At 31.6% G+C, this 13,744-nt stretch overlaps 1 protein-coding gene across 1 annotated transcript; it reads right to left on the bottom strand.

Moving 5' to 3' along the window:
• Positions 1-6,196: 6,196 nt before the first annotated feature.
• LOC105797117 (magnesium dechelatase SGRL, chloroplastic) lies at positions 6,197-8,703 on the bottom strand. Its single transcript, XM_012627055.2, has 5 exons — positions 8,366-8,703; positions 7,649-7,825; positions 7,377-7,535; positions 7,097-7,243; positions 6,197-6,640 (listed from the first exon to the last, which is right to left on the bottom strand). The coding sequence occupies exons 1-5, from the start codon at positions 8,516-8,518 to the stop codon at positions 6,518-6,520; spliced, it is 759 nt and encodes a 252-aa protein (XP_012482509.1). The 5' UTR covers positions 8,519-8,703; the 3' UTR covers positions 6,197-6,517.
• Positions 8,704-13,744: the final 5,041 nt, after the last annotated feature.

Here is a 13,744-nt window from a genome sequence, read left to right on the forward strand (position 1 = left end):
CCCTGAATCACTGATCAAAAAAGGGTTGCTAAGTGCAGATTTCTCGATTGGTTGCTAAGTGCTGATTCCCCGAATTATTGATTCTAAAGGTGGTTACTATGGAACAATTGTACAAAAATAATTAAAAATCCCCTATTCTGACTTTGGAAAATCATTAAAAATTGTACAAAAATAATTATGGAACAAACTTTATATGTTTAAAATCATGAATGAGTATGTTTTCAAGAGAATGAATAAAATGTACTATTTTGCTAAACCAAAAAATCTGAAAATTTTATGGTAAGAATATAAATGAGTCTAGTTTTTGGGAAAAATTATGGATCTTAATTTGGAGTTCTGTAGCTTCGGGTAAAAATAATTTAATTACTCTGACTCGAATAGACAACTTTGAATATACATGTGAGTGAATAGTGAAATTGTATTTAATGTTGTTTAAGTGTGTTATACACATTAAGGATGTGGAATGGAGAGGAGGAGGAGGAAAATTGGAAAAAAATATGAATGATTTGTGTATAATTTTCCATATGCTCGATTATAATCAATAAACGATTGAAAAGAAATGATGTTTATAATTGTGCATTATTAGTTATAATTAAAGTTCATGTGAGAAAATAAAGTTTCATAGTATGTGTATGTGGTATACTTGGTATATGATTTGGTATGTAGCAATGTCAGAAGTGGTTTATGAATTAACTCATGTTGATAAGTTTGATACATAAATAAATGTGGTGCTTAGCCATGCTTATAATGCTTATACTATATGTTTATTTGGCTAGCATGTTTGGTGTGTATGCTTAGGCTTTGGCCAAGTTGTGGCTGGATTATGCCACATTAAATTTATAAAATTACGCATTGAGATAGTAAATGTCTAGATGGAAATATGCTTGTGATCATAAAAAGGTGGTAAGGTTTAAAGTTTGTAATCTTTATTAAAATGGTTTATCATGTGGTTAGTCTTCAAAAAGACTAGCTTGCGACTATGGTTGAGTGTAATGTTTATATCTTGTGTGATACGTATAGGAAACGGGAGTGGAAAGGAAATAAAATACTAGGTTCATGCTTGAAGTGTAAAATGATGCAAAAAGGGGACGTTAAGTTAAACGATAAATATGTATTAGTATTGAACTTAATGAAATTGAATTGTACGTCAATTAAATGGAAATTGCAAATGATATGATTTGAATTGAATGAATTATTGTGGTATTGAAATGTATATTGGATTGAGAAATTAAATTGAATCGTGAACATGTGAATCGTGAATTAAATGAAATGGAAATGAAGTATTGAATTGCATGAGTATGTATTGGGTCCCAGAAGCCCTATTTGTTACAAATATAGTATTTTGAAGTTATAACGTGAAGATTTATAAAAGCATGTTAAAAATTTGAAGAGTTTAAATTTAAATGAAATTTTATAACTCGATTTAACATGTTTATAAGTGTATGTGTTCTGGTAATGCCTCGTACCCTATTCTGGCGTCGAATACGGGTAAGGGGTGTTACAATGTGACATCGCCAGATTCGATCATAACGTTTAGACCGAATTTGGGGTGTTACAGAAAAATTTGTATTTCTTAATTCTCACACATTTGATTTCATTGCCAAATTGCATGGATCAATGCTCATATATTAAGGCCAAACGCCAAATAATTTACAAAAGGAAGGAAGGGCAAACTATTGCCAAATTTGCCTACAATTCAATACAATTTATTAGATGTGAATTGTAGGCAAAATTACAAAAAAATTCAATAATTATATGCCTAAGTTTAGATAACAATAGTAATCATAGGAAAATTTACAAAAAAATAATCTGCTTAAGTTAATAAATCAGTAGCATGTATAGGCAAATTTACACAATTTCAAAAAGTTAACAAAATAAAGTCGTGTTCACAATGTCACCATTGGTCTTTCACAGATGACTCATGAGTAGAAGGCATCCATCTAACAGTGGTTGGTTTCCTCTTCAATGGGAGCTTTTCTCTTGGGGTAGCATCTTTTTGGTGAGTTGAGGTAGATTGTTGATAAGTTTGGGCAATTTGTAATTGAGTTGGGGTAGCCTCCTACTGAGTTGGGGTACTCTCTTGCTGATTTGGGGTAGCCTGTTGCTGAGTTGAGGCAACCACTTGGTTGTGAACACAAACTTTGTGTCTTCTGACCTACAGGTATAAGTGAAATCCATCAAACAAATTCATAACTTAAGTAATATAATAAACAAAGGCAGATGACTTATTGGAATGTTTTGGCCAACTTCCCTTTCGCAACTCCTCTTATTATGGCCTATTTTGTTGCATTTATTGCACCTCATGTCCACCCTTCTCTTGCTCAACCTTCCAGTTGTTTTTGGTTCATCAGGTTCTTTCCTTCTCACCTTAGTAGGTCTGCCAATTGGCCTTCTTAGTGTAGGAGGCAGTATTGGCAGCAAGTAGGGGTTTACCTTGTTAAAGCATTCAAAAATGTTATTCACCAACATGTCAGATTGGCTCCTAATTGAGAAGTGGGACCTTGACCAGTGAGTAGGGTTTTTTTCCTTCAACCAATCATAAGCATGTTGATTGGTGTTCTTCAGTTCAGCCATGACATTCTCAAAATCCCTTGGAGTGCTTACTTTGGCAGCTTTCCAAAGTAAATCTTTCAATTCTTTTGTTCAAAAACCAACCTTCTTGAAATTGGCATGTAGGTGTCTAACACAATGTCTTATTTCTACATTAAGAAACAACATATATAGTGCTTCAAAAAGTCCCTGCAAATAGAACAAATACAGTTTAATTCTTTGACAAACCCTAAATAGAAACAATATAAAACAAAATAAACAAATAGAGTTTTACCTTTTGTTTGTTAGACATGAAAGAGATCTAGTATGAGCTCACAAATTCCATGTCTAATGCGAGCAACTCCAAGGAAAAGAGCCCTGATGCTTGGTTTTCACTTTCGACAGCAGCATATGCAATAGGATAATTGTCATTATTTGTATCTATCCCAACAGCTGCAAGTAAGTAGCCACCATAGTAGCCCTTTAAGAAACATCCATCTAAACCTATTATCCTCATACAACCAACCCTATAGCCATCTTTGCATGCCTGCAAATAGACATACATCCTTTGAAACAACTTGTTATCTAGATAACAGGTTGTTGTTGTTTCCTCATTTTGGGTCCTAATCTCTAACAAATACTTATAAATCTTCTCATATTGAGCTTTATGAGCTCCTTCAATTAATTCCAATGCCCTAAGTTTATCCCTCATACATTTGGTTAGTGAGAATAGGTAATAGAAATCTCTTTTGACATCTTATTGCAATCATTTCAAAGAATAATCAAGATCAACAATGAATTTTTCTTTATAATGTTGACCTATCCAAGCTGAGGTTACATTCTTATTTTTATAGACTTTAGAGCAAGTATGGCTAAGGTTTGAACTCCTAATTTTCCAAGTCTAGTCAGTAAGGTCATTAAGGTTTAGTCTTGAGTCCCATATAAACCAAGAACAGTTTTCACTGCAGACTGTCTTTAATCTTTTTAGATCATTTTTGGGAAACTTAATAAAATAACTATTCAACCTACCATACTGCTTGACAGGTTCTTTTAGATTGTCTTTGGACTTGAATAACATTCCAACCTTAAGTCTAGGATTACTGATGTCATTATCTGGGTTGCACTCAAGCTAATTTTGGCCATCTGAGTCAGATTTATGTGCATTATCTAACCTCCCAGAATAATCACTATACATAGTTCACCTACTTCTATATCATCCATGTTTAAACCATCTAAATTAATCCTTATCCTATTAGATACATCACTTTCAGATACATCACTAACAGACACATCACTACCATACACATCAAAATAAGACACTTCTTCTTCAATCTCATAAAATTGTCATAAATTAAACTGCCAAACAAATTACTCATCAATAAAGGCAGACAACAACCAAACCATTTATTTAATGCAACATAGGCAAACACTTTAACCATTTCTATCAAACAATAACCAATGCAAAATCAATTTAATATAAACACAACCATTTCTATCATGCACATGATAGACAATAATCAAACACTTTAACCCTAAACCTAGGCAATGATAGACAATAACCAATACAATATAGAAGGTAAATAACAAGTTTGATATTGCCATTCATACAATATAGTAGCTAGGATACAAATAATGGCATATACAAACAATAAACTTCAGTTTGATAATGTCATTCATACAATGGCAAATACAAACAATAAACATCAGTTTGATACAAACAATAAACACTATGCACATGGCATATCATACATAGTATCTGCCATTCTTTTTAATAACCAGACCCTAAACCCCATGTGAATAAAAAATGAAATCAAAATCTATCATGCACATTAATAATAAATGAAACCAAAATCGAAAAAACCCAAAATCCAAAATCAAAATAAAAAAATAAAAACAAAATCGAAATAATCCAAAATAAACCTAAATTGAAATAATCCTAAATCCAAAAAATAAAAAACTAAATACAGAAACTTACCCGTTACAGTGGATGTAACAACATTAGCAACTTCTCTTCTATTGACCATTGTTGTTGAGAACTAAAAACACAGATAGGTTTCTAGATTTGTCTTGTTTTCTCTCCAAACAGAAAAGACCAATCGATTTCTAACCCTAGACCCTATTTTTCGATTATCGAATCGATATTCTAACCTAAACCAACCTTGTTAATCGATCCCCGAATCAATTTCTAACCCTAAACCAACCCAAATCACGATCAATTTTTTCTCAAATCGATTTTCTTTTCCTCCTCCCTTTAATCACAATCAGTTTCTATTTTTTTTCCCTAAAACAACATAACCTTTCAGTTTTTTCCCTAAACCCGTCTCAAACCTTGACCCTTCAGCTGCTTCACCAACGTGGCAAGTTAATTGGCCACATCAGCTAGTTAACTTGCCACATCAGCGATCCCGTTAAGACACTAACAGAAAATGTTAATCAGTGATTTTTTTTGTCACTTTTTGATAACGTTAGTGATTGTTTTGTCATTTGTCTAAAGTTGAGTGACTGTGAAACCAATGCGACTGTTTTGTCAGCTATCCCAAAGTTGAGTGACTGTTGGTCTAATTTACCCTATTTATATCTTATAACTAGCTTGCATCCCATCTTGTGAGTTTATTGTATTTAATATCAAAAATATATTTAACAAAACCATATTTTTAATATTGAATAGATTTATAGTTAATATAATTTTGAAATCAAAAAAATAATTGATAATAAATTCTAAAAATGAATAATTACGTAAAAAAAAATAACCGTATTTAACAATCTTTCTATCCCTATGTTAAACAGTTTAAATTTAATAGGAAATATATTTGTTTTTTAATTATGTTTTAAAAAATTAGAAACTTTTACCATTTAACCTTTTGTTTTTTTAACTGTTTTAATTTTGAAAACATTTTCAAAATTTTATTTTTAGTTTTGATTGCAGTTTATTTTTTAAACATTATTATTAAAATATTAAATATGTTTGTAACATAGTATAAAAGATTTTAAATAATAATAGTGTTTTGTATTGTACTTAGGCCTACTAATGGACCGGGTCGCCCGTCCATGCCCAAAAGCCTTTTCGAAAAGTGGGAAGGTTGGGGCAAACATATAGACTCAAAAAATAGATTTGAACAAAAAATAAAGCCTGTTTTCTAAACGGGCCGAGCCAGGATTTTGTTGGCCCAGGCCTAACCCGAATTAGTTGTTTTGTTGTTTCGCTATCGTTTGGTTACTATTTTGTTGTCGTTTTGTTATTATATTGCTACTATTTTGTTGTTATTATTTAGATATTATATAACTCTTGTTTTATTATTAATTTTGATACTATTTTAGAAGCATTTGCTTGCTAAGTTGCAATAGTGTTATTTAGGTATAAAGACATTTTATTTTATGTATTTTCAATTTGTTGGGAAATATTTATTTTAATGTTGTAAATGTATTTGATGTATTATATTTCTAAATTTATTTTTATATAAAAAAATAATCTAAAAAAGTTAATACGGGTAGATCGACTCAAGCTTGAATTTAACATTTTTAATCTGGACCGAATTTGAGTAAAATTTTAGGCTATTTTTTGAAATGAGCTGAACTTGAACTAAACCTAAAATTTTGTATCATTTAGGCTATATATATCTACACAGACCTTGTCCACCTACTGGATAGCAAATAAATAAGTCAGATCTGCAAAGCTTATAATAAAAGTGTAATAACAGCATTAATGTTGATTTACAAAGCAACAAAGAAAATAGCCATTAGTTAATGAATGAACAAATGGCCTCAGTTGCAGAAGAATTGTGCATTTTAGATTTTCAATAAATGCTTCAATCACATGCAAAGAATCAGAAGAAAATAAAACCCCTCTTTCATGAAATGGGTTCCTTGGCTTTTTGAGTCTCGAAATTGAACCTTTTTTTTGTATTGTTTATCCACTTTACTTGTCTTTGGCTGGTTTGTGTTGCAGTTATATGAGACCAAGAAACCAGCATGTCGACCAGCAAACAAATCAAAGAAGGAAGGTAAATAAAGCTTGAAAGATGGATTTTGGACTTCTTCCCCATTTTGACGGTGAAGATGAACTTTCTTTATCTGCAGTCAACAAACCTTTAACTTGATCTCCCGGTTTCCCCTGATCAACATAAAAAGTACTAGATCATGCAACACCCATATTGCAGGTGAAGAAAAAGAATTCTAGTGGTTTTAGTTTTTTTTTTTTTTGCCAATTTAATTAGTATCGGATGAATTTGTAACACCAACTTAACTAGGAATATTAGTAGTAATATAGATGATGCTAGTGGTTGAATTACCAAATATAGCTCGGGACAGGGGAAGAGGTTACAACTAACAAATAATGCTAGTACTCGAACTTAAAACCTACTAAATACCACCTCTTTAGGGTGGCTGCATGAACAAAATGCTGCTATGGTGGATTTAAATAAATTATTCTAGTCAAAAAGAAAAGAAAACAACTTGGCTCAGTTAATGAGGCTTGAAAACTGATATTGGTAATTATCAGAGAGCCAGATGAACATCTTCTGGATATGTGATAAGTTATGAAGCCATTAAAATAAGGATATGATTTTACCTCAGCAGCATCCTTAAGCGGTCCCCAACATTCCATGCGATTGTACTTGGGCAAACTGGAATGAAAGTAAACACATACTAAAGCATCCATTAGCTCAGGGTGTTCTGCGAAAAGGACTGAATCTCCATGAAGCACAGCTTTAAGTACCTGCAGCAAGAGTTCAGCAAGCATTACCATTTACCACCATCAAAATGGCTAGATGACGGAAACGGCAATGTCAAAGTTGACAATATAGAAGCCGAGTTCGGAGACCTGAATCATATGGGGGAGGAAAACTTACCAAAGGTAATTCCTTGGAGAAAATGTGGTATCTAAACTCAGCAGCAACGTCAAGCAAGAGATTTGGACCGCTTACAAAACAATGCACATTCAGAAACATGGTTTCTTTCACTTTCTTCCACTCAGCAACCACATCATCATTGTTATACCACCCTTTCAACTGCCATGGAAAGCATGCAATTTGTAAAAGCACCACTGATTAGATGTCCCAAATCAAAGTTCTTATGTTCACAAAAAGGTTACTGCATACTAAGAAACAAATGGAATTCGAACCTGATCAAGGTTGATGACATTTGAGATGGTCAATGTTAAGTTAGCAGTGAAGTCACAGTGGGAGAGGATGTAGGTTCTTGGGATTATTGCAGAATAACTTTTTAGCCCCTCTCCCATGAAGACAACTTTGAGTTTTGAAGCTTCGAAAATTGCTGTAGGAACCAAAAGCCTTGCAGCCTGGAAACTAAGGATGTCAAATTGCTAGTCATTTGGGAAATTAAGGACCTTTACTAATAATTGCAGCAGACTAAGCATAATGAATGGTTTACATCTTCTTGAAGACATTCAATGAAGTTGAACAATCACATAAGAACTGAATCAGATATTTTATATTTGCCATCACTGAATAGCCTAATATATGATATGGTTTTCTCATTGTAGACAGAACCTATATGTTCACAAGGATGTCTATACCAGCAGAGATGAAAGGGTATTGTTCACTAACAGTCTAAGCAAAGTAGCAGCAACCCAAATTGATAGAACAAATGATAGCCAAAGGCTCATGAACAAATTCTATGCAGATTTTAGAACTACAGCAAAAATGCCATTTTCATAAGCAAATTGCAGGTCAAGAACAAATTAATTGTCATAATCCAAATAATTCTCATGTTGCTAGACTAAACTATCAAAATTCCAAATATACAACTCCATCTAACATTTATATAGCAATGCCATTACAAAACAAGGGTTTCTAGATGAAAAAGGAAAGAAGAACACCTCAGAGACAAGGGTATTGTAGGAGGCTCTAACAGGACTGCTAATGGAAGAAAGATGTACTTGAAAAGGCCTGGGTTCTCTGTTCTTGGCACCAAAGCCTCTCAATGTTACTGAAGGTGAAAAGGAAGCATAGTAAGCATAATGGCAGGCCATGGAACAAGCATAACCCACACTTTCTCTTCTTCTTCATTGTTCAAAACCCACCATTGTCTTCTCTGAGAGCTTGTTTCTTAGAGAAAGAATGAAAATGAATGGTATGATTGATGGGGTAATGTGGAGAATTGATGTTCAGAGAAATTGGTTCTTTGGGTTCATGTGGATTTGTGATTCATAAGACCCCACTAGTCAAAAATCTGTCAAGGCTATCTTTCATCCACACATATGTTTTATTGCTTTTTAAAAAAACATTGCCTACTGGGAATTGTGATTGGCTGTTGGAGTTGGAACGTTGCGCCATGTCATCAACATTTCTAGAAATTTTGATAACTTTTGGATAATGTAATGACGTGGCCTTAGTTCATTGATTCAATTTTGCATAGCCTACCCAGCAGCTCAAAATCTAATTCTGTTGGAGAAAAGCTAGAGAGTTTTTTGACTTCTCAGTTTCATTTTACAAATCTTCTAAAGTAAAACACGTTTAAAAACATCTTATAATTTCTAAGTTTAAAAACATCTTATAAACTTTCCAGAGATATATTTACATTGTAAATTATAATAAAAAGATAATTATATCATTTTTATTTTTTATCTATGTACTTTTTAGAGGTTGCAAATGGGTTCTCGAATTGAGTTTATTTCGGATTTAGATATTTTTGACTTTTGATCAGTTTGGGTTCGAATTTTTTCAAGTTTGTATCTTTTTCAGATTCAAGCTCGAATAAAGTTGGACGGGTTCTGACGGATTCAGATAATTTTAAAATTTCTAATTTATAAATATTTTAATTTCAAATATAATAATTCATTTTATTTTTATACAATAGCAATGCAATTCAAATTTGTTTGTAAAAAGTATAAATTATATATGTATATATTTAACAGAGCTCTTTTATATAAAATAATTAAGGTGATTATTGTATGTAAAATGTATTATTCTATGATATTATATGAATTGACGTAAATATTTTATTATTATATTATATTGACAATTAAATAAATTTTTATCTTTCTTATTAAATTTATAAATCTAATACTCATATTCTAAAATATTTATTCCAAAACTCAAAATAAACTAATTAACATTATAGTCCAAACCTCAGGTCTAAATAAAAATAAAATAAAATCAATACCCAAATACAACTTGAAAAGTTAAAAGCCCAATTCAAAATCTAACTTAATAAAAATAATATTTTAATAACATATTGAATTTTTAATAATGTTTTACGATGACTAGTTATAGTTATAAACATGTATTTTAATATACTAAATTGCACATAACTATTAATATTATATCTTTTATTATAATCTATAATATAATAATAGTTATATATATATTAATACTTATAAAATATATTATTTCATTATGTAATACTATATCACATACTATAATAGTAGTTCATAATATATTTATTAGTATCATATATTATTGTTTGAAATATGCTTTTAAGTCCCTATAGATTTAGTAAATTAACACTCTTATTATATATCATATAATGCTACTAATTTGTATACAGTGCAATGCACGGATTGATGGTATGTATCAATTAGTATCGATTAAAATATATTAATTTATTCGTTATAATTTTTAAAAATGTTATAAAATTTTAAAAATAATATTATTAAGAAAATAAAGAAAAATAAATATAAATGTTTGGCATTTTCATCAATTTTAAATAATATTGAATATATTTAATGATAATTTTATCTAATTAGCTATACTTTAATAGATTTTTTAATGTTCTATATTTAACAATAATAAAATAGTTTAAAGAGATGCATAATTTATAAATTTAAAAGGATTGACAAATTAAAAAAATCTCTAAAATGAAAAAATATAATTTAAAATAAATACTAATAAACTTCACCTGAAGTATAAAATAGATAAATGCATAATTAATTTTTTGGCCTATATTAAAATAGAATAAATATAAAATTCTTTTACTTATTTTCTATTCAATCCATCCACTTCTAATCTTTTCAAATTAATTCATAGTGGTTGTCAAAATATTTTAGAGTTGCAATTTTTCAAAAATTATAAAATTACAGTAAACATTAAAATATTAAAAATAATTTGAATAAAAATTAAATATAATAATACTACTTTATCATCTATTAAAATAATGTTTCGAATTTAATGTATATGGGCATCCTAAACTTAGGAAAATATAGAGGTCATGTGTCGTGACAATGAATTGAAGCAGACGTTAAAGCTTCCAATGTTCAATACTTCAAACTGCAAAAATAAGAAGAGCACAACCGCCTTTTCCAGTTGCAAATGTGAAAATGTGCCATGATTACAAAAATTGACTACTCAATTTTTATTTTTTATTCTTACTCTAAGATTACTTATATGATAATTAATATTAATTTTGTTATTATTATATAATAGTTAGTAATATATTTACAAATATTTTTAATTTTAATTTAATAATATAATTAGCAAGTAATTGAGTCTTAGCTCGATTGGCATGAATAATGTTATCAACATAGAAGCACGTCGGTTCGAGTGTGTTGAAGCGTATTATCCTTCTATATATAGGTTGGGAAGGGACCTTCAAGTTCAAATATGATTTTGTTATTAATGCTATCATACCCCATCGAGCTGCTGGTTGCACCTTTGCCATAAGAGCTTGGCAGGTCACTAAGCAAGTATTCAGCTTCTTCTCCTACTAACTTACTTTGACTCCAAGGATGTTTAGGCATTGCTTGCAGTCCTGCTAATTCATGGGCAACTTCCTTCGTTGTTGGCCTTTCCTCTCCATTCACTCTCACACATCTCCTAGCTAAAGCTGCTACTTCCTTAAGCTGCTCAACATTTTCATCGTTAAGCACTCGAGGATCGAGGATGTCGAGCAGGCGGTTTTCTTTCATCAAAGAAACGAAGTACATTGCCAAAACTCGATTTTCTCCCGATCTTTAGAAACAGACCACTTTTTGTCCTGTTAACAACACCATAAACACAACCCCGAAGCTGTAGACATTGCTCTTTTCAGTAAGAAGGCTTGTAAGCATTTATTTAAAATCAATTTAGTTAGAATATTTTAATGAAAAAGAAATTGATTTAAAAAACCTTAGTATATATAATTAAAATTTAAAATAAATTTTTAAAAATTAACTAAAAAATTATTAAAAAACAAAAAAAAGTTAAAAATATATAATATATATTATTATATTCTAAAATGCTTGTATATTGTTGAAGATACTGGTAATTGGCTAAATAACAAGCTATTAGTAGTAATTAGATTAGTTACTAGTTAGTAGTTAGTTGAAAATAGGCTATTGTTAGGGATCGACCCGATTAAGCAACAAGTAACAAAAAATAGCGGAATAAATTGAGAAATTGAACACGAAAATTTAACGTGGAAAAACCCCTCCAAAGAGGATAAAAATCACGGGCAAAGATAATTTTACCATAATGGCAAAAGAACGAAGAGTACAAAAGATAGAGATAAAACTAAATCTCAAACCCCGAAAACAAAGAACCCTCAAAACGTAAACACAAAATTCTCTAAATGTGTTATGAGTTCTAATCTCAAAATAGGGTGTTTTTTCTAAGGTTGTAAAAGAGTCTATTTATAGGCTAAATTCATATGTCAAATAATAATAAAATAATCAAAACTAATCAGTGTTTGATTGAAACAAATAAACAGAGTTTAACTAGAAGATTATTTCTCAAATTTGACTGAAAATAGGAGTCATACTTAACAAATCTCCAACTTGACTCATATTTCTACAACGCCATATTTGACAAAGCCCGCCACGAGCCTATCTTGAACTATGCAGGGAATTAACTGAGTCGAATCTGTGCTTAGAAACTGGAAGATTTCTAGCCTTCAACTTGTACAATGCCAAATCAAAACTAACCTGGATATGATTTTCACGAACACAGTGCCCTAATTTTTCAAAACCTGCATCCAAAAGAGAACCTCTCTTCAATGAAACGGCCATACATTTTTCCCTCCAATGACCAAGTTGCCTCCGCTCCAAACGAGTTGAATTCGACTTTGTAACGGGCGAGGGACGTCCGATTTCACCGGTCACTGTAGAACCTTCCAGAATATAAAGACTAACAGTTCTTTTACCTTTTAACAAAACGAGAGCTCCACGAGATACTTTCATGTCGGTTGACTCGATGTTGATTCTGCATCCTTTCAAGTCTAAAATACTCAAGGAGATGAGATTCTTTCCTAAATCAGGTACATACCTAACATCTGAGAGTGTCCTAATCGTCCCTGATGGTTGTCGAATCCACCAATATAAACCTACGCCTTAATCTTGCAATAAGCAGTATAGGGAGTAGGGTCGATCCCACAGAGACTGGGTTTACTGCAAATTGTTACTCTCTTGACCAGATTTATGTCGGGGCAGCTGTCGTGCCCAAGACGTTCGGGGGGATAAAAATTTGAAAACCTGAAATTAACAGAAAAATAATGTCAAAAGTAAAAGTTGAAAACAGAATAATAAAAACCGTGAAATAAATATTAAGAAGAATTAATTAGAATGAGCTCAGCTTTAGGCACGAATTTTTCTCGTCTTTGAACCGATCCTCGAAATTGGATGAACTCCTCTTTTCCAATAAGCTAGTTATAGCTACCAAAGACGCCTCGGACACCAACTCTTCCTTGTGTAAATTAGTTATGGAACGTCCAATAACTAACTCTTACCGATCGAACAACCACGAAACGTTCGTGATTTAGAACTTCGGCAGCTTTGCGTTCTAGAAGAGCCTAGCTCGAACCAATGCCCTCAACCGTGTGGGACATTTAAATCCGGTTACTACTTCCCTTGATGGAACCAAACAGTAGCCTCCACTTGGCACGCCAATGTGTTCACAGAAAACCGATTAGAAACATTCTTTTCGGAATTCCAACTGTACGTCTAATCACACCAAATCAAACGACGTCTTTTTTGACTTAGTGTTGATCTGACTTTATGAGCTGAAAAATCATATTCTTAATCCGGAGAAGTAATAAGTACTGGAATTTTAGGAGTTAAATGGCTCGGGTTCGTAACTCACGGGTTTTGACGAGGTTAATTTCGGCCTAAAGTTGAAAATGAGTTTAGTTGGCGAAGGTTTGGGATATGTTGGTATTTGAAAAATTAATTAAGGTAAATGAGTGAAAAAGGTGGGTGATGTGATTGAGTATGGGAGTTGGAATATATTAAAGTGGGGTGGTTGAAAAAGGGAATTTGAAAAAAAAAAAGTTGTAAATGGTAACTAGT

The sequence above is a fragment of the Gossypium raimondii genome, chromosome 3 (assembly GCF_025698545.1).
Source record: "Gossypium raimondii isolate GPD5lz chromosome 3, ASM2569854v1, whole genome shotgun sequence".
NCBI classification, from domain to species: Eukaryota; Viridiplantae; Streptophyta; class Magnoliopsida; order Malvales; family Malvaceae; genus Gossypium; species Gossypium raimondii.